Below are 22,442 nucleotides of genomic sequence, written 5' to 3'. Positions count from 1 at the left end.
CATATATGAACCCAAGGGATAAAAGATTACCTACCCATCAAGGCTAGTATATAGCCTTTATGTGCAGACCTCGTGGTGTCCTTTGGTGTGTGACGTCAAGGGCAGTCGAAAGCAATGGCTGGATGTTAAAGCTTGATACAGAACGACTGGTTGAAGCAGAGTTGTAGCTGCAGTACAAGATCTGTCTCGGAGTCCTCGGGTTGGTGTGTACTGTGTGAATATCGGTGGTGCGGTATTAAAACTCCTAGATGCGTTTCAGGGCACTGATTTATCAGAACGGCCCTTTCTTCAGTAGGCATATGTACTTTCTGAAGCTACAAATCCTTTATATAGTTATAAGGTCACAATCTAATTTATAAGGTAAAGGTGTTACTTTGAAAACAGACGAAACCTGAGATGGATCACTAAGGTTGTTATAAACATATAAATCCAGAACTGGAATCAGTATAGCAAAGGTTACTGCATACTTTGCTAAATAGAAACTTAGTTGCCGCACTATGTGTATAAACATGTAGATCTATTGCAATTGCAAAGTGAATTAATGTAATAAAATAAAATAGAAATCAAGTGGCAAATGAATGAATACATTGTGAGGGAAAATAGAAAAAAGAGGAATAAAAATAAAAAGGAATAAACATAAAGTTTTTATACAAGGTTTCCAATACAGTTTTTTCACAAAGGTGTACCATGCCCATCATATTTACTGTTAATCAGACTTTACCTATTTTCATTAATGCAGAGTTTTTTTATTTTTATCCTTATTATTATTATTATTATATGTCTATTTTTATTATTTTCATTTTAATTTTTATTCCTATTTTCATTTTTATTTTTTATTATTATTTATATTTATTTTTATATTTATATTTTTATATTTATTTTTATTCCTTTTTATTTTTATTACTCTTTTTTCTATTTTCCATCACAATGTATTCATTCATATGCCACTTGATTTCTATTTTATTTTATTATATTAATTCACTTTACAATTTCAATAGATCTACATGTTTATACACATAGTGCGGCAACTAAGTTTCCATTTAGCCAAGTATGCAGTAACCTTTGCTATACTGATTCCAGTTCGGGATTTATATGTTTATAACAACCTTAGTGATCCATCTCAGGTTTCGTCTTTTTTCAAAGTAACACCTTTACCTTATAAATTAGATTGTGACCTTATAACTATATAAAGGATTTGTGGCTTCAGAAAGTACTATGATGTCACAAACTCCCGGCACCGGCTCCAGCATTTGGAACAGTTTGTTCCAAACGCTGAGCAGTGGAGTACCCCTTTAACAAATACCATTATAATAAGGAATCTCATAGATGTATTGAAGATTGACCTTGTTGGAGAGTCAACCCAACCGAACGCTGTTCTCCTGGCAAGACCCTCATCTGCATGCCCCGTAGAACTTATATAGAAAACATTTTCTTTCTAACTGCCTGCAATAGAGACTGTTCCCATAATTAAGATGTATTTGTGTGTTTATAATATCAGGCAGATATAATCATCGCTGATCCCACCCTGAAGTACGCAGATGATCCTTATACGTTACAGTACGGAGGCTGCGGGAAACCAGGTCAATACATTCACCTCACCCCAAATTTTATGACTGATGACTCCCTCATCTCAGTGTACGGACCCCGAGGTAAGAGAGGAAGGTTTTTACCTTTTTTTTGTCTTAATAGATAAGAAAATGAATTATATCTTAGTATAATTATTTAGTGCCTAAAATGTTCATATTGACCGGATGTGCAAATTAATGAATATTTACTGTTATACTGTAAAAGTCTCTTGTGAAAACATCAACCAACAAAGATTGTGAAAATCACCCAAAAAAAAAGTGGCAAAAAAATATAATGACAACTTTTTTTTGTCTTGGTGATTATCTGACTTACCATGTGTCCAGCTAACAAAATCCCAGCAATGTATTTTTTAAAGGGGTACTCCGGTGGAAAACTTTTTTTTTCAAATGAACTGTTGCCAGAAAATTAAACTGATTTTTAAATTACTTCTATTAAAAAAAATCTTAATCCTTTTAATACTTTTTAGCAGCTGTATGCTGCAGAGGAAATTCTTTTCTTTTTGAATTTCTTTTTTGTCTTGTCCACAGTGCTCTCTGCTGACACCTCTGTCAGTGTCAGGAACTGTCCAGAGCAGCATAGGTTTTCTATGGGGATTTTCTCCTGCTCTGGACAGTTCCTGATACGGGCATTAGGTGTCAGCAGAGAGCACTGTGGACAACACAAAAAAGAAATTCCAAAAAGAAAGATTTTCCTCTGTAGCAAACAGCTGCTAAAAAGTACTGGAAGGGTTAAGATGTTTTAATAGAAATAATTGACAAATCTGTTTAACTTTCTGGCAACAGTTAATTTAAAAAAAATAAAAAATTCCACCGGAGTACCCCTTTAAGGCTGGAGAGAGACATCCATCCAGTTTAGGTTATATTTCTGCAATGTTGATAAAAAGAATGACAAAAATTCTCACAAAATTCTGGAAATCAGAAAAAAAACTACAAGTAATCTAGTGGCCATACCAGACAGAGGACTTTGTATACAATGTTTCATTTCCATTGTTAAAGGGGTACTCCGGTGGAAAACTTTTTTTTTTTTTTAATCAACTGGGGCCAAAAAGTTATACAGATTTGTAAATTACGTCTATTTAAAAATCTTAATCCTTCCAGTACTTACCAGCGGCTGTAAAATACAGAGGAAGTTCTCTTTTTTTTTTTTTCTGACCAGGGCGCTCTCTGCTGCCACCACTGTCCATGTCAGGAACTGTCCAGAGTAGGAGCAAATCCCCATAGCAAACCTCTCCTGCTCTGGACAGTTCTTGACATGGACAGAGGTGTCAGCAGAGAGCACTGTGGTCAGACTGAAAATAAATAAAAAAAGAAAAGAACTTCCTGTGGAGCATACAGCCGCCAATATGTATTGGAAGGAGTAAGATTTTTCAATAGAAGTAATTCACAAATCTCTCCCAACATAAGAGACAACCTTGGCACTGCAGACACTCCTCCGGGATAAATGAACAAGCAGCTGATTCCTCACCGGCTGACAGTCCGCAATAGAGTGGGGCAACACGGATCCAATACAGCACAATATGTACCAACTTCAAGGAGAAACAAAAGAGACCGTGGTACTCACCAAAGATGCTTGAGATGACTTTATTCACCGCAGGGAGACAACGGACAGGACAAACCGGGGTGCTTCTGGACGAGGATCAGTTGAAGCATCAAAGTACGCAAAACGGTTCCGTTGTCCAGAAGCACCCCTGTTTGTCCTGTCCGTTGTCTCCCTGCAGTGTCACCCGGTGAATAAAGTCATCTCAAGCATCTTTGGTGAGTGCCACGGTCTCTTTTGTTTCTCCTTGGAGTTTGTACATAATTCACAAATCTGTTTAACTTTCTGACACCAATTGATTAGAATTTTTTTTTTTCCCCCCAGTGGTGTAAAAGGTGTTAAAAGGGAAAATGGAAAGAGCTTCCTTATCAATACAACCCTTTAATATTGGGCAGACTAGATGGGTTGAATGGTTCTTATCTGTTGACACGATCTATATTTAAATAGTAGTGCACCGACAGTTATCACTCCCACAATTGAAAAACCTGCGCCCAACCTCGCTAACAGCTTTCTTGGCCAACACACCCGGTAAAGCAAACAAAAAGGAATGTCCAGCATCTCAGGGTGCAGTAAAACAGGAACTCTTTATTTGGATCTATTAAAATGGCATAACAACCAACAGAAAATGCCTTTTGGCATTTTCTGTTGGTTGTTATGCCATTTTAACAGATCCAAATAAAGAGTTCCTGTTTTACTGCATCCCGAGACGCTAGACATTCTTTTTGTTTTCTCTGTTTAAAAGTTCTGGTGTGAGAAAAGTTTTGATAAAGGAGTTAGGTGCTTTAAAATAACAAAGAAACCATACTCACCAACATGTTTCCATATAAAGATTACGATACATTAAAGGGGCATTCCGGGGGGGGGGGGGGGGGGGGGGGAAACCTCTTTATTTTATTTTATTTTATTTTTTTAAATCAACTGGTTCCAGAAAGTTACAGATTTGTCAGTTACTTCTATTAAAAAATCTTATTCCTTTCAATATTTCCAGCTGCTGAAGTTGAGTTGTTCTTTTCTGTCTGGCAACAGTGCTCTCTGCTGACATCTCTGCTTGTCTCGGGAACTGCACAGAGGAGAAGAGGTTTGCTATGGGGATTTGTTTCTACTCTGGACAGTTCCCGAGACAGGTGTCACCAGCAAGCACTTATACAGAAAAGAACAACTCAACTTCAAGAGCTCATATGTACTGAAAGGATTAAGATTTTTTAATAGAAATAATTTACAAATATGTTAAACTTTTTGGAGCCAGTTGATTATATATATATATATATATATATATATATATATATATATATATAGTTTTTTTTCCCTGGATAACCCCTTTAAATGTGCCATGACTGTGATTTACTATAACTACACCATTATACCATCTTTTGAGTGGTCGACTTGTGATAAAAATGATGCACTCCGATTCAAAAAGTTAGCAAAAGTATACTATCTATTATCTATACCGGTGTATTATTATTATTTTTTTGTATTTTGTACCCTGTGCTGCCCGGTCTTCCTACCTTAACATTGTTGGACAGGAAAGACAACCCATGTTATTTATCTACCGTATTTTTCACCGTATAAGACGCACTTTTTCTTCCCCAAAACTGGGGGGGAAAAGTCGGTGCGTCTTATGCGGCGAATACACCCCTATCGCGGTGGTCCCTGCGGCCATAAACGGACGGGACCCGAGGCTAATACAGGACATCACCGATCGCGGTGATGCCCTGTATTAACCCTTCAGATGCGACAATCAAAGCTGACCGCCGCGTCTGAAGGGAAAGTGACACTAACCAGGCTGTTCAGTCTGACTGTTCGGGACCGCCGCTATTTTACCGCGGCGGTCCCAAACAGCCTGACTGAATAGCCGGGTTAGTGCTTACAGGACACTGGGAGGGACCTTACCTGCCTCCTCGGTGTCTTCTCCGTTCAGGGATCCCCTGTATGGCCGGCACTCTCCTTCCTCGTCATCACGTCGTCGCGTACGTGCGTCGGCGTGCGTAACGACGTGATGGCGGCGACCGAGAGCGAGGATTCCCGGCCGGCAGCAGAGACGTTCTGAAGCGACGGGGACATGATGACAGCGATGAAGCGACATCCAGGGCAGGGGTGACGGGTCCGGAGCGGCGGGGACACGTGAGTATTACCTCCTATGCAGTGGTCTTCAATCTGCGGACCTCCAGATGTTGCAAAACTACAACTCCCAGCATGCCCGGACAGCCGTTGGCTGTCCGGGCATGCTGGGAGTTGTAGTTTTGCAACATCTGGAGGTCCGCAGGTTGAAGACCACTATTGGGTTCAAAATCTTTATTTTTTTTAGATTTTGCACCTATAAATTGGGTGCGTCTTATACGCCGGTGCGTCCTATAGGGCAAAAAATACGGTATCATTGTTGCTTTTTTCTCTCCAACAAGGTTTAGATAGGAAGGCTGGGTACTCAGCTAGTCGATAATTATATCTATGCCATTTTTGGAAATACAGAAGCTAAGTGACAGCCGCTACTTCTCTTCATGTCTTCAATATGGCTGCTTCAGGAGACAGATAATCTCTTTAGGAGTCTGGGAAAGCTGGGAGAATACTGTGAGCCCTGCACTATGTACTTCCTGTCATTCAGTTCTCACGGTCTTCTGAATAGAATATCTGTTGGTAACAGGAAAGCTGTGTGGCAAGATTTCCTAGTCTTCTGAATTCTAGCAGTGACAGGCTGTCCATCCTACCTCCACTATTCGCTGCAGAAACTGTGCCATGCCCACTTTCTGCCCATACACTGCTGTCTTCTTTACCCCCTTAATCTTTTTTCAGCCTGCCATAAATATTCTCTTCCCATCCATCCCATACCTTCTCCCTGCCCTCACAATAACTATTCTTTGTAACTGCCTTCTGGACAGTTAAATCCTACTTTACCATGAGATTCACAGAATTTTTAAAACTCTCGGACAATCTCTGCAGCTCAAGCATAACAGGATCAAACAATGTACTATCGAACAACTATCAGACTTATATAAGTGGGTTTACAATAAATAGATTGAATTCCAATGTTTTATAAAAACTAAACACAATATTTTCTATGTTGCTTTGTAAATATGACCATTTTTATTTAAAATGAATATGCAGTATTACCTTTTTCTTATGTATAACCTTTGACCTGTGCCGGAATGCTTTGGCGCCAGATTGTAAATGTATTTATGTCTACCACGTCCCCTGCCACATCAGACTGCATATGTCCACAATTGAAAAAGGGAGGGCTCACTCCCGAAACACGTCTTGCCCATGTTCTACCCCCATATGTATGTGTTTCAATAAAATATTGTTACATAATACTCTGGGTACCATCCACATTATTGCACCATCCGAGCGGCGCCGGCAAAGAGGGTTCTCCTTTTTTCTTCAATCCGTATCCTGTTCCAAGACTCCTGCCGACCCCCGTGAGGACATCGGCCGCAACCCGCAGGCTGCAGCACCGGAATATCGTTCACTACCCCAATACGGAGGGGTTCCATGCATGAACCCAAGATTCACCTAAGGTGAGCATATTACCTGACCATTCGCTTTAACGAGTGTCATCGGAATTACACGAGGCGCTGTCCTCCATTTTTTTGCTTTTCTATTCAAACAATGTACTGGAAGTCTCATAGTCTAGTCTGTAACACGTCTGGTATATCTCATGATCACATTATTATTGTGCTGTGGGGATGGAGAGTGTTGGTATCGGGACATCCTTTTGCTCTACTGTATTTTTATTTGACATATAAGAAATATGTGCATATATATATATATATATATATATATATATATATATATATATGTAAATTTTTACTTTTAATTCTTCAAATTATTTATTTATATTACCTTCAGGTAGAGTGTTTGTTCATGAATGGGCTCATCTCCGATGGGGAGTTTTTGATGAGTACAGCCTAGATAATCCTTTCTACATTGGGGGAAATCATAAAGTAGAGGCAACAAGGTGAGTCACTTAAATAAGTATAATGTATGAAGTCAGTTAAACCGTGGACAAATAACACGTTACACTATTAAAAACATATCCCAGGGTGGAAGAAGCATGATAGAGACGAACCCAGTGTTATGATGAATTTGTTATAAAAAAAAAAAAATTGAGCACTACAGGATTTAGTTAAAGTGTAGCTCCCACCAAGTAATATATAATATAATCTGTCCCTACCTATTAGTAATCTAGCCCTAACCCCCTACCTGGCTTTTAAAAAAATTAAATCACTTTAATAGAGCAGATTTAGTGCTTCTAAATCTGCTCTATAAAGCAGGGCAGGAAGCAGCGCGTCCCAGCAAGCGCAACGTCACTGATGCCTTGCTGGGCGCTTGCTTCCGCCCTCAGATCGTCTATGCAGCGCTTCTGTCGGGAGCGCTCATAGATGATCTGCCAATAGCACGGCAGGCAGCTCCGGGGTCTCCTCCTCCCTGTTTACCTGTGCATGTGCTATCCAGGGAGGAGGAGTAGAGGAGCATCGCCGGCCTGCCGTGCACGATAATACTGCCGAGACCCGGGACCGATTACAATAATGGTAGCTATTCTAAATAACTTACCCATCCGGAGGATCAGCGCAGCAATGAGTGCGAGCGCTGCCTCCGGACAGGGTAACGGGGGCGGGCGGGGCCGCGCGCGAGGCCAGTGGAGCTGGCCAATGCGCGTAGCCCCAGTTGTCAGTGTGCTTGCTCTCGCCTGTTTGATTGACAGGCGGGAGCGAGCACAGCAGTGCCTGGATTTCAACTCATTGCCAGGCTGAAATGAGTCGAAATCCAGTAGTGACGTCACTGCTGAATGCATTCGGCCACTAGGAGGGCGACCCCTAGTGGCCGAATTTAAAAGTGATTTTAAACTTGTTTAAAATCACTTTTTTTAATTAAAGTATATTAGAGATATGTTGTAGTACTTAAGTACTACAACATATCAATTTTTTTACTTCATGACAGTGCCCATTTAAATTGTTTCTTCTTGTAGCCCAAGAGGTTGCAAGAAGAAACTATTTAAGCAGTAATATTTAGAGTTCAATCCCCAAATGTTTGCTCACAAATTCTCATCTAGGGAGTGCTAGACACATTCGAAAGGAAAATTATACAGACAAACATGAAGCCATCTGGTTGAGTACAAGTAGTACCGTATTTTTCGCCCTATAGGACGCACCGGCGTATAAGACGCACCCTATTTTTAGGTGCAAAATCTAAAAAATTCAAGATTTTGAACCCAATAGTGGTCTTCAACCTGCGGACCTCCAGATGTTGCAAAATTACAACTCCCAGCATGCCCGGACAGCCAACGGCTGTCCTGGCATGCTGGGAGTTGTAGTTTTGCAACATATGGAGGTCCGCAGGTTGAAGACCACTGGTATAGGAGGTAATACTCATGTGTCCCCGCCGCTCCGGACCTGTCACCGCTGCCCTGAATGTCGCTCCATCGCTGTCGCCGTGTTCCCGTCGCTCCGGAACGTCTCTGCTGCCGGCCGGGTATCCTCGCTCTCCGTCGCCGCCATCACGTCGTTACGCACGGCGACGCACGTACGCGACGACGTGATGATGAGGAAGGAGAGCGCCGGCCATACAGGGGATCCCTGAATGGAGAAGACACTGAGGAGGCAGGTAAGGTCCCTCCCGGTGTCCTGTAAGCACTAACCCGGCTATTCAGTCGGGCTGTTCGGGACCGCCACAGTGAAATCGCGGCGGTCCCGAACAGCCCGACTGAGCAGCCGGGTTAGTGTCACTTTCCCTTCAGACGCGGCGGTCAGCTTTGATCGCCGCGTCTGAAGGGTTAATACAGGGCATCACCGCGATCGGTGATGTCCTGTATTAGCCGTGGGTCCCGGCCGTTGATGGCTGTAGGGACCGCCTCGATAGGGGTGTATTCGCCGTATAAGACGCACCAACTTTTCCCCCCCAGTTTTGGGGAAGAAAAAGTGCGTCTTATACGGCGAAAAATACGGTAAGTTAATGAAAATTGATAAATGGCATGTTTCGGAATGAGACTGTCACGATGCCGGCTGGCAGGAGGTGGATCCTCTGTGCCAGAGAGGGATTGGCATGGACCGTGCTAGTGGACCGGTTCTAAGCTACCACTGGTGTTCACCAGAGCCCGCCGCAAAGCGGGATGGTCTTGCTGCGGCGGTAGTAACCAGGTCGTATCCACTAGCAACGGCTCAACCTCTCTGACTGCTGAAGATAGGCGCGGTACAAGGGAGTAAACAAAAGCAAGGTCGGACGTAGCAGAAGGTCGGGGCAGGCAGCAAGGATCGTAGTCAGGGGCAACGGCAGGAGGTCTGGAACACAGGCTAGGAACACACAAGGGAACGCTTTCACTAGGCACAAGGGCAACAAGATCCGGCGAGGGAGTGCAGGGGAAGTGAGGTATACATAGGGAGTGCACAGGTGAAGACACTAATTGGAACCACTGCGCCAATCAGTGGCGCAGTGGCCCTTTAAATCGCAGAGACCCGGCGCGCGCGCGCCCTAGGGAGCGGGGCCGCACGCGTCGGGACAGGACCGAGGGAGAGCGAGTCAGGTACGGAAGCCGGGGTGCGCATCGCGAGCGGGCGCCACCCGCATCGCGAATCGCATCCCGGCTGGAGGCGGTATCGCAGCGCACCCGGTCAGTGGATCTGACCGGGGCGCTGCCGTAGCAAGGATGTTGCGAGCGCTCCGGGGAGGAGCGGGGACCCGGAGCGCTCGGCGTAACAGTACCCCCCCCTTGGGTCTCCCCCTCTTCTTAGAGCCTGAGAACCTGAGGACCAGACTTTTATCTAGGATATTGTCCTCAGGTTCCCAGGATCTCTCTTCAGGACCACAGCCCTCCCAGTCCACTAAAAAAAAAGTTTTTCCTCTGACCTTTTTGGAGGCCAGTATCTCCTTTACGGTGAAGATGTCTGAAGAACCGGAGACAGGAGTAGGAGAAATGAGTTTGGGAGAGAAACGGTTGATGATGAGTGGTTTAAGAAGAGAGACATGAAAGGCATTAGGAATACGAAGAGAAGGAGGAAGAAGAAGTTTGTAAGAGACAGGATTAATTTGGCACAAAATTTTGAAAGGACCAAGATAGCGTGGTCCCAATTTGTAGCTGGGAACACGGAAGCGGACATATTTAGCGGAGAGCCATACCTTGTCTCCGGGAGAAAAAATGGGGGGAGCTCTTCTTTTCTTATCAGCAAACTTCTTCATGCGTGATGAAGCCTGTAAGAGAGAATTTTGGGTCTCTTTCCATATGGTGGAAAGATCACGAGTTATTTCATCCACAGCGGGCAAACCAGAGGGCAAGGGAGTAGGGAGGGGGGGAAGAGGGTGACTGCCGTACACCACGAAAAATGGGGATTTGGAAGAAGATTCAGAGACTCTGAAGTTGTACGAGAATTCGGCCCATGGAAGAAGATCTGCCTAGTCATCCTGGCGGGAGGAAACAAAATGCCGTAAATAATCACCCAGGACCTGGTTAATTCTTTCTACTTGCCCATTGGATTGAGGATGATAAGCAGAAGAAAAGTTTAATTTAATCTTGAGTTGTTTACAGAGAGCCCTCCAGAATTTTGACACGAATTGGACGCCTCTATCCGAGACGATCTGCGTGGGCAACCCGTGAAGACGAAAAATGTGTACAAAAAATTGTTTTGCCAACTGAGGCGCTGAAGGAAGACCAGGAAGAGGAATAAAATGTGCCATCTTGGAAAATCGATCAACGACCACCCAAACAACAGTGTTGCCACGGGATGGGGGTAAGTCAGTAATAAAGTCCATACCAATCAGAGACCAAGGCTGTTCGGGGACAGGCAGAGGATGAAGAAGACCAGCAGGCTTCTGGCGAGGAGTTTTATCCCGGGCACAGACAGTGCAGGCCCGCACAAAATCAACAACATCCGTTTCCAGAGTCGGCCACCAATAGAAACGAGAGATGAGTTGCAAGGATTTCTTGATGCCCGCATGGCCTGCGAGAAGGGAGGAGTGACCCCATTTGAGGATTCCGAGGCGTTGGCGTGGAGAGACGAAGGTCTTCCCTGGAGGAGTTTGCCTGATGGAGGCTGGAGAAGTGGAGATCAGGCAGTCAGGAGGAATGATGTGTTGCGGAGAGAGCTCTACTTCCGAGGCATCCGAGGAACGAGAGAGAGCATCGGCCCTAATGTTCTTATCGGCAGGGCGAAAGTGAATTTCAAAATTAAACCGGGCAAAGAACAGAGACCACCTGGCCTGGCGAGGATTCAGCCGTTGGGCAGACTGGAGATAGGAGAGATTCTTGTGATCGGTGTAAATAATAACCGGAAATTTTGATCCCTCCAGCAGATGCCTCCATTCCTCAAGTGCTAATTTAATGGCCAGTAGCTCTTGATCCCCGATGGAGTAGTTCCTCTCCGCCGGAGAGAAGGTCCTAGAAAAGAAACCACAAGTAACAGCATGCCCAGAAGAATTTTTTTGTAGAAGAACCGCTCCCGCTCCTACTGAGGAGGCATCAACCTCCAATAGGAAGGGTTTAGATGGGTCAGGTCTGGAGAGCACGGGAGCAGAAGAAAAGGCAGACTTGAGCCGTTTAGAGGCGTCTTCCGCTTGAGGAGGCCATGACTTAGGATTGGCATTCTTCTTGGTTAAAGCCACGATAGGAGCCACAATGGTGGAAAAATGTGGAATAAATTGTCTGTAATAGTTGGCGAACCCCAAAAAACGTTGGATGGCACGGAGTCCGGAGGGGCGTGGCCAATCTAAGACGGCAGAGAGTTTGTCTGGGTCCATTTGTAGTCCCTGGCCAGAGACCAAGTATCCTAGGAAAGGAAGAGATTGACATTCAAACAGACATTTCTCCATTTTGGCATAAAGTTGATTGTCTCGAAGTCTCTGAAGAACCATGCGGACATGCTGGCGGTGTTCTTCTAGGTTGGCAGAAAAAATCAGAATATCGTCCAGATACACAACAACACAGGAATATAAGAGATCACGAAAAATTTCATTAACAAAGTCTTGGAAGACGGCAGGGGCGTTGCACAGGCCAAAGGGCATGACCAGATACTCAAAGTGTCCATCTCTAGTGTTAAATGCCGTTTTCCATTCGTCCCCCTCCCTGATGCGGATGAGATTGTAAGCACCTCGTAAGTCCAGTTTGGTAAAGATGTGGGCACCTTGGAGGCGATCAAAGAGTTCCGAGATAAGAGGTAGAGGGTAGCGGTTCTTTACCGTGATTTTATTAAGTCCGCGGTAGTCAATGCAAGGACGTAAGGAGCCATCTTTTTTGGATACAAAGAAAAATCCAGCTCCGGCAGGAGAAGAAGATTTGCGGATAAACCCCTTTTTTAAATTTTCCTGGATGTACTCGGACATAGCAAGAGTCTCTGGGGCGGACAGAGGATAAATTCTGCCCCGGGGTGGAGTAGTGCCCGGGAGGAGGTCAATAGGACAGTCATAAGGCCTGTGAGGAGGTAGAGTCTCAGCTTGTTTCTTGCAAAATACGTCAGCATAGTCCATATAGGCCTTAGGGAGACCGGTTACAGGGGGAACCACAGGGTCACGGCAGGGAGTACTGGAAACCGGTTTAAGGCAGTCCTTGAAACAAGAGGTACCCCAGCTCTTGATCTCCCCTGTGGACCAATCCAGGGTTGGGGAATGGCGTTGAAGCCACGGTAGTCCAAGGAGAATTTCGGAAGTGCAATTGGGGAGGACCAAGAACTCAATTTTTTCATGATGAGGTCCGATGCACATTAGAAGGGGCTCCGTGCGGTAACGTATGGTACAGTCCAATCTTTCATTGTTAACACAATTGATGTAGAGGGGTCTGGCGAGACTGGTTACCGGGATGTTGAACCTGTTGATGAGAGAGGCCAAAATAAAGTTTCCTGCAGATCCGGAATCCAAGAAGGCCATAGTAGAGAAGGAGAAGGTAGATGCAGATATCCGCACAGGCACAGTAAGACGTGGAGAAGCAGAGTTGACATCAAGGACTGTCTCACCTTTGTGCGGAGTCAGCGTGCGTCTTTCCAGGCGGGGAGGACGGATAGGACAATCCTTCAGGAAGTGTTCGGTACCGGCACAGTACAGGCAGAGATTCTCCATGCGGCGTCGTGTCCTCTCTTGAGGTGTCAGGCGAGACCGGTCAACTTGCATAGCCTCCACGGCGGGAGGCACAGGAACGGATTGCAGAGGACCAGAGGAGAGAGGAGCTGGGGAGAAAAAACGCCTCGTGCGAACAAAGTCCATATCCTGGCGGAGCTCCTGACGCCTTTCGGAAAAACGCATGTCAATGCGAGTGGCAAGATGAATGAGTTCATGTAGATTAGCAGGAATTTCTCGTGCGGCCAGAACATCTTTAATGTTGCTGGATAGGCCTTTTTTAAAGGTCGCGCAGAGGGCCTCATTATTCCAGGATAGTTCAGAAGCAAGAGTACGGAATTGTATGGCGTACTCGCCAACGGAAGAATTACCCTGGACCAGGTTCAGCAGGGCAGTCTCAGCAGAAGAGGCTCGGGCAGGTTCCTCAAAGACACTACGAATTTCCGAGAAGAAGGAGTGTACAGAGGCAGCGACGGGGTCATTGCGGTCCCAGAGCGGTGTGGCCCATGACAGAGCTTTTCCAGACAGAAGGCTGACTACGAAAGCCACCTTAGACCTTTCAGTAGGAAACTGGTCCAACATCATCTCCAAGTGCAGGGAACATTGTGAAAGAAAGCCACGGCAAAACTTAGAGTCCCCATCAAATTTATCCGGCAAGGATAGTCGTAGGCCTGAAGCGGCCACTCGCTGCGGAGGAGGTGCAGGAGCTGGCGGAGGAGATGATTGCTGAAGCTGTGGTAGTAGCTGCTGTAGCATCACGGTCAGTTGAGACAGCTGGTGGCCTTGTTGCGCTATCTGTTGTGACTGCTGGGCGACCACCGTGGTGAGGTCGGCGACAACTGGCAGAGGTACTTCAGCGGGATCCATGGCCGGATCTACTGTCACGATGCCGGCTGGCAGGAGGTGGATCCTCTGTGCCAGAGAGGGATTGGCGTGGACCGTGCTAGTGGACCGGTTCTAAGCTACTACTGGTGTTCACCAGAGCCCGCCGCAAAGCGGGATGGTCTTGCTGCGGCGGTAGTAACCAGGTCGTATCCACTAGCAACGGCTCAACCTCTCTGACTGCTGAAGATAGGCGCGGTACAAGGGAGTAGACAAAAGCAAGGTCGGACGTAGCAGAAGGTCGGGGCAGGCAGCAAGGATCGTAGTCAGGGGCAACGGCAGGAGGTCTGGAACACAGGCTAGGAACACACAAGGGAACGCTTTCACTAGGCACAAGGGCAACAAGATCCGGCGAGGGAGTGCAGGGGAAGTGAGGTATACATAGGGAGTGCACAGGTGAAGACACTAATTGGAACCACTGCGCCAATCAGTGGCGCAGTGGCCCTTTAAATCGCAGAGACCCGGCGCGCGCGCGCCCTAGGGAGCGGGGCCGCGCGCGCCGGGACAGGACCGAGGGAGAGCGAGTCAGGTACGGAAGCCGGGGTGCGCATCGCGAGCGGGCGCCACCCGCATCGCGAATCGCATCCCGGCTGGAGGCGGTATCGCAGCGCACCCGGTCAGTGGATCTGACCGGGGCGCTGCCGTAGCGAGGATGTTGCGAGCGCTCCGGGGAGGAGCGGGGACCCGGAGCGCTCGGCGTAACAGAGACCTCATTCTTTCCTTTCTTTCTTCCTGATGAAGGTAGGTGTACACCAAAACATGTAGAGGGAGGCAATTTTTCTTGCTTTTAACTACATGCGTATTGTGCCCTAATAATGTTAAGACCGGCGACAAAAGCATAACCACAGTGGTGGAGCCCGACCGGACCCCACAACTATTACTGTGGAATTATTTCCACTAAATGTATGTTTGATATAGAGCACATGCACTTCTGGTTTTAACGGCACTGAAATCACTGGTTTAATTTTACATCTATTACAATAAAAGCTACGTTTTAGGGGAGTTTAATACTACTAGGGATTGTGTACCCCAGGAAATTGCCCTCGGGGTAATTGTGTTCATTTGAAGTTGGAATCCCCGACTCACCTGGGAAATTTGTGATTTATTATCTTCTTCTACATACCTTCCTTCCTATATTTTTTATTTAGTTATTCCTTGTTTTTGTTCTGCCTGTGCTTTAGAATAATATTCGTATAACTTGCTTTTCCTCTTTCTGCCTTATCTTATACTTTTCCCTCTCTTTTGAGTGGTGTGACTCTCTAGATTCCAAGCTTTCACTTACATATTTTCTGGTATATCTCATGATCACATTATTCTTGTGCTGTGGGGATGGAGAGTGTTGGTATCGGGACATCCTTTTGCTCTACTGTATTTTTATTTGACATATAAGAAATATGTGCATATTACATATTCTTTCACATATCAGATACCGAATCCCCCATTTGTGAATATTAAATCCAAGATTGCCTCCTTCCGAGTTGGCTTTTCAACTATTGTTGTAGAGGTAATCCCAGTAGGGAATTTAGAATTAGAGATGAGCGAATAGAATCTGACAATTCTGAATTTGTAAGAAATTTCCTGAAAAATTTGATTCGTAACGAGTCCGAATATCAACCGTGAATCGATAAAACAAATTGATTCATTAAACTCCATTTAGAGAGAGAGAGAGAGAGAGAGAGAGAGAGAGAGAGTAAAGAAAGTACTACACAGCGACTCTGTACTACTGCACTGGGGTAACATATAGCATAGTTCATAAGGTTGAAAAAAGACCAGAGTCCATCAAGTCCAATCTATAACCCTAATGAGTCCCTACTGAGTTGATCCAATGGAAGGCAAAAAGGCAAGGTAAAAATTCCTTCCCGACTCCAAATATGGCATCAGAATAAATCCCTGGATCAACCTCCTGTCCCTATAAATCTAGTATCCATTACCAGCAATGTTATTACTCTCCAAAAATGCATCCAGACATCTTTTGAATTCTTTTACAGAGTTAACCATGACCACTTCCTCCGGGAGGGAATTCCACAGTCTCACTGCTCTTACAGTAAAGAACCCTGTCTGTGCTGGTGTAGAAACCGTCTTTCCTCTAGATGTAGAGGATGCCCCCTTGTTATAAATACAGTCCTGGGTATAAATAGATCATGGAGAGATCTCTGTACGGTCCTCTTATATATTTATACATAGTTATTAGGTCGCCCCTAAGTCTTCTCTTTTCTTAACTAAATAACCCTAATTCTGATAATCTTTCTGGGTACTGTAGTCCTCCCATTCCCCGTATTACCCTGGTTGCCCGTCTTTGAACCCTCTCCAGCTCCACTATATCTTTCTTGTACACTGGTGCCCAGTACTGTACACAGTATTCTATGTGTGGTCTGACCAGTACTGTACACAGTATTCTATGTGTGGTCTGACCAGTACTGTACACAGTATTCCATGTGTGGTCTGACCAGTACTGTACACAGTATTCTATGTGTGGTCTGACCAGTACTGTACACAGTATTCTATGTGTGGTCTGACTAGTGGTTTGTACAGCGGTAGAATTATTTCCTTGTTGTGGGCATCTATGCCCCTATTCATGCACCCCATGATTTTATTTGCCTTGGCAGCAGCTGCCCGATACTGGTCACAACAGCTATATTTACTATTAACTAAGACTCTTAAGTCCTTTTCCACGTCAGTCGTTCCAAGTGTGCTCCCATTTAATACATAATCCCAGCCGGGATTTTTCCTCCCCATGTGCATTACCTTACATTTATCAGTGTTGAACCTCATCTGCCACTTCCCAGCCCAAACCTCCAACCTATCCAGATCCATTTGTAACAGTGCACTATCCTCTAATGCATTGTCTACTACACACAGTGACTGTCCTCTATTGTGTATACCGCTTTACAGAGTTTAGTATCATCTGGAAAGAATGCTATTTTTAATTTATCCCCTCTACAAGGTCATTAATAAATATATTAAATAGAACAGGACCCAAGACTGACCTCTGTGGTCCCCACTACTAACGGTCAGCCAATCAGAATAAGTACCATTAATAACCACCCTCTGTTTCCTATCACTTACCCACTTGCACAGTTACTTACCCATTTGCACACATATTGCCCCAGTCCAAGTGTTCACATTATATGCACCAACCTTTTATGTGACACCGTATCAAATGCTTTGGAAAATTCTAGATTCACAACATCCAGCAATTGCCCCTGGTCCAGTCTGGAGCTCACCTCCTCATGTGTACAACAACTCTAAAGCTAATAGGGGCCAGTTAGGGTGAGCATTAAAAGCCATAGTCACCAGCTTTTAGTGCCACTGCACTGTGTTGTGCAACACAGCGACTCTGTACTGCAGCACTGGTGTGTACTACAACTCTAAAGCTAATAGGGGCCAGTTAGGGTGAGCACTAAAAGCCATAGTCACCTTCTTTTAGTGCCTAATACAGGTTGTGTATAGAGATGTCGCGAATTGCTCGCCAGCCAACAGTTCCCGGCGAATTTAGCATGTTCGCGTTCGCATCGCCGGGTGAACATATGTGAAGTTCGATCCGCCCCCTATACTTTAACATTGCAGTAAACTTTGACCCTGTGAGTCAGAGTCAGCAGACACATTACAGCCAATCAGCAGCATTCCCTCCCTTCCAGACCCTCCTACCTCTTGCACGGACGCCATTTTATCCTCATTCAGCATGCTGCAGGCTTAGGAAGTGGTGGGTCAGAGAAGCTGCTCCTGCTGTATAGGGAAAGCGATAGCTAGTTTGCTGCTAGGTGGTGTATTCATTGTCCAGTTTACTTCTAAAGCACTAGTGTAACATCTGCTTTAAGGACTGCACCCAAAAGAGCCCTTTTTAGGGCTGAAAGATATCAGTCCGTGTGTCTTGCAACAGCTGGAGGCACCCTGGTTGGGAGGGAACTGCTGGTTAAAAGGGGTACTCCAGAATCAAACTTAAGTTCCTTCAAGCAACTAACTACTACAGTATTCAAAGGGCTGAAAGATATCAGTTTGTGTGTCTTGCAACAGCTGGAGGCACCCTGGTTGGGAGGGAACCGCTGGTTAAAAGGGGTACTCCAGAATCAAACTTAAGTTCCTTCAAGCAACTAACTACTACAGTATTCAAAGGGCTGGAAGATATCAGTCCGTGTGTCTTGCAACAGCTGGAGGCACCCTGGTTGGGAGGGAACCGCTGGTTAAAAGGGGTACTCCAGAATCAAACTTAAGTTCCTTCAAGCAACTAACTACTACAGTATTCAAAGGGCTGAAAGATATCAGTTTGTGTGTCTTGCAACAGCTGGAGACACCCTGGTTGGGGACCACTGGATAAAGGGGAACTCCGCTGGCAAGCTTTTTTTCTTTAAAGCAACTAACTACTACAGTATTCAAAGGGCTGAAATGTATCAGTCCATGTGTTTTGCAACAGCTGGAAGCACCCTGGTTGGGGACCACTGCTTAAAAGGGGAACTCCGCTGGCAAGCTTTTTTGCTCATTGTCACACTAGTGCAAATCACATTTGGTGTGACAGTTGTGCAAGTAAAAAAAATATATATTTTTTGGCTGTTAAATAAAATCAGTCATCACTGTCAGTTCACGTCACAGTTGCCAGTTTTTTTGCCTGCAGGGCAAATTGTGTCACCCTAGTGCAAATCACATTAGGTGTGACAGTTGTGAAAAAAAAAAAAAAAAATCTTTTTTGGCTGTTAAATAAAATCAGTCGTCACTGTAAGTTCACGTCACAGTTGCCAGTTTTTTTTGCCTGCAGGGCCAATTGTGTCACCCTAGTGCAAATCACATTAGGTGTGACAGTTGTGCAATTAAAAAAACTAAAACTTTTTTGGCTGTTAAATAAAACCAGTCGTCATTGTCAGTTCATATCACAGTTGCCATTTTTTTTTGCCTGCAGAGCAAATTGTGTAACCCTAGTTCAAATCACATTTGGTTTGACACTTATTTAACCAAAAAAAAATGACAGGCAGAGGAAGGCCACCCCGCAGGGGCCGTCGTGGTGCTGGGATTCCCTTTGGCCCTAGAATGGCCAGTGTTCAGAGGCCACATACCCTGAACCCCCAAAGTTCTGAGGACTTAGTTGACTGGCTATCACAAGACACCCAATCTACTACTACAGCTTCCGCTCGGAACATTGATGCACCGTCCTTCTCCTCCTCTAGCTTAGCTTCGGGCACCTCTCATGCTACCACTTGCCCGCCTGCTGCCACCACCAACACTAGCACCACAGCAGCTTTACTTGATCCATCAGAGGAGTTATTTACACATAAGTTTGAAGACATGAGTGATGCGCGACCATCATTGCCAGAGGATGTAGTTAACAGGGATATGTCTCAGTCAGACAGCATTACACACATGGACGTACGGTGTGATGATGTTGTACCCGCTGCTGCTTCCTTTCTTGAGGTGTCAGATAGCGGGGAAGGTGTTGATGATGACGATGTGTCCGTGGATGCCACGTGAGTGCCCGCTAGAAGAGAAGAAGAGGGGGAAAGTTCAGATGGGGAGACAGAGAGGAGGAGGAGACGAGTTGGAAGCAGGGGGAGGTCATCGCAAGGAGCTATTGGCACAGTCAGACAGCATGCATCGGCACCCGGGGTCAGCCAGACGGGATGCCAATCAACGCATGCTTTTGCCACCACCAGAATGCCGTCATCGCAGAGCTCAGCAGTGTGGCATTTTTTTTGTGTGTCTGCCTCTGACAACAGCGAGGCCATTTGCAACCTGTACCTGAGTCGGGGGAAGTCCAACACCCACCTAGGCACAACTGCTTTGAGAAGGCACATGATGTCACATCACAAACGCCTATGGGATCAATACGTCAGTACAAGCAGCACACAAAGTCAAAGCCGCCATCCTCCTCCTGGTCCAGCATCTTCAGCCAGGTCAACCACTGCTGCCCTCCTTGCCCCCTCTCAACCATCCGCCTCTCCGTCTCTCGCTTTGAGCAGTTCCTGCTCATCTGCCCACAGTCAGGTGTCTGTCAAGGAGATGTTTGAGCGCAAGAAGACAATGTCTCAAAGTCACCCCCTAGCCCGGCGTCTGACAGCTGGCTTGTCGGAACTGCTACCCCCAAGTTTTAACCATACAAGCTGGTGGAGTCTGAGGCCTTTAAAAAATTTGTAGCCATTGGGACACCGCAGTGGAAGGTACCCGGCCAAAATTTTTTTGCACAAAAGCAATCCCCAACCTTTACTCCATTGTGCAAAAGAAAATTATGGCATGTCTGGCACACAGTGTAGGGGAAAGGGTCTATCTGACCACTGATACCTGGTCTGCAAAGCATGGTAAGGGCAGGTATATCACCTACACTGCGCATTGGGTAAACCTGGTGGCGGCTGCCAAGCATGGAATGTGTGGCTCTGCAGAGGAGTTGGTGACACCGCCACGACTTCCAGGCAGGCCTGCTGCCACCTCCTCTACTCCTCCTACTCCATCCTCTTCCATAACATCCTCGGCCGAGTCCTCTTCCACTGCTGCGTCTTGCTCCACATCAACGCCACCCCCCCCCACCCCCCCCAGCTCCCCAGGTGCTATTCCACATCCCGGATACGGCAGTGTCACGCCATCTTGAGGTTGACTTGCCTCAAAGCGGAGAGTCACACCGCACCAGCGCTCCTGACGGCCCTGAACGCACAGGTGGATGTCACGATGCCGGCTGGCAGGTAGTGGATCCTCTGTGCCAGAGAGGGATTGGCGTGGACCGTGCTAGAGGATCGGTTCTAAGTCACTACTGGTTTTCACCAGAGCCCGCCGCAAAGCGGGATGGTCTTGCTGCGGCGGTAGTGACCAGGTCGTATCCCCTAGCAACGGCTCAACCTCTCTGGCTGCTGAAGATAGGCGCGGTACAAGGGAGTAGACAGAAGCAAGGTCGGACGTAGCAGAAGGTCGGGGCAGGCAGCAAGGATCGTAGTCAGGGGCAACGGCAGGAGGTCTGGAACACAGGCTAGGAACACACAAGGAAACGCTTTCACTGGCACTAAGGCAACAAGATCCGGCGGGGGAGTGAAGGGGAAGTGAGGTGATATAGGGAAGTGCACAGGTGTAAACACTAATTGGAACCACTGCGCCAATCAGCGGCGCAGTGGCCCTTTAAATCGCAAAGACCCGGCGCGCGCGCGCCCTAGGGAGCGGGGCCGCGCGCGCCGGGACAGAACTGACGGAGAGCGAGTCAGGTACGGGAGCCGGGGTGCGCATCGCGAGCGGGCGCTACCCGCATCGCGAATCGCATCCCGGCCAGAGGCGGTATCGCAGCGCCCCGGGTCCGTGGGACCGACCGGAGCGCTGCAGTGAGAGGAGTGTAGCGAGCGCTCCGGGGAGGAGCGGGGACCCGGAGCGCTCGGCGTAACAGTACCCCCCCCCTTGGGTCTCCCCCTCTTCTTGGAGCCTGAGAACCTGAGGACCAGACTTTTGTCCAGGATATTGTCCTCAGGTTCCCAGGACCTCTCTTCTGGACCACAACCCTCCCAATCCACTAAAAAGAAGGTTTTCCCTCTGACCTTTTTAGATGCTAAAATTTCTTTGACGGAGAAGATGTCCGAGGAGCCGGAGACAGGAGTGGGGGGAACAGATTTGGGAGAGAAACGGTTAATGATAAGTGGTTTAAGAAGAGAAACATGAAAGGCATTAGGAATACGAAGAGAAGGAGGAAGAAGAAGTTTGTAAGAGACAGGATTAATCTGGCGCAAAATCTTGAAAGGACCAAGATAGCGTGGTCCCAACTTATAGCTAGGGACACGGAAGCGGACATATTTGGCGGAGAGCCATACCTTGTCTCCAGGGGAAAAAATGGGAGGAGCTCTTCTTTTCTTATCCGCGAATCTCTTCATGCGTGAAGAAGCCTGTAAGAGAGAATTTTGGGTCTCTCTCCATATGATGGAAAGATCACGAGAAATTTCATCCACAGCGGGCAGACCAGAGGGCAAGGGGGTAGGGAGGGGAGGAAGAGGGTGACGGCCGTACACCACGAAAAACGGGGATTTGGAGGAAGATTCAGAGATTCTGAAATTATACGAGAATTCGGCCCAAGGTAGAAGATCTGCCCAGTCATCCTGGCGGGAGGAAACAAAATGTCGTAAATAGTCACCCAAGATCTGGTTAATTCTTTCTACTTGTCCATTGGATTGAGGATGGTATGCAGAAGAAAAATTTAATTTAATTTTGAGTTGTTTACAGAGGGCCCTCCAGAATTTAGACACAAATTGGACGCCTCTATCCGAGACGATCTGCGTAGGCAACCCGTGAAGACGAAAAATGTGTACAAAAAATTGTTTAGCCAACTGAGGCGCTGAAGGAAGACCAGGAAGAGGGATGAAATGTGCCATTTTGGAGAATCGATCAACGACCACCCAAATAACAGTGTTGCCATGGGATGGGGGTAAGTCAGTAATAAAATCCATACCAATCAGAGACCAAGG

General features: G+C 46.4%; 1 protein-coding gene across 1 annotated transcript in view; it reads left to right on the top strand.

Annotated features, from left to right (window-relative positions):
- The window catches only part of LOC130275353 (calcium-activated chloride channel regulator 1-like), a 108,186-nt gene that overhangs the window by 7,791 nt on the left and 77,953 nt on the right, over positions 1-22,442 (top strand). The window contains exons 3-4 of the mRNA XM_056523226.1: positions 1,499-1,649; positions 6,964-7,072. Coding sequence (XP_056379201.1) covers positions 1,499-1,649; positions 6,964-7,072 — 260 coding nt within the window. The remainder of the gene's footprint in view (positions 1-1,498; positions 1,650-6,963; positions 7,073-22,442) is intronic.

The sequence above is a fragment of the Hyla sarda genome, chromosome 6 (genome assembly GCF_029499605.1).
Source record: "Hyla sarda isolate aHylSar1 chromosome 6, aHylSar1.hap1, whole genome shotgun sequence".
NCBI classification, from domain to species: domain Eukaryota; kingdom Metazoa; phylum Chordata; class Amphibia; order Anura; family Hylidae; genus Hyla; species Hyla sarda.
Note: the sequence above shows the minus strand (reverse complement) of the source record. Positions and strands in the feature narration are given on the sequence as shown.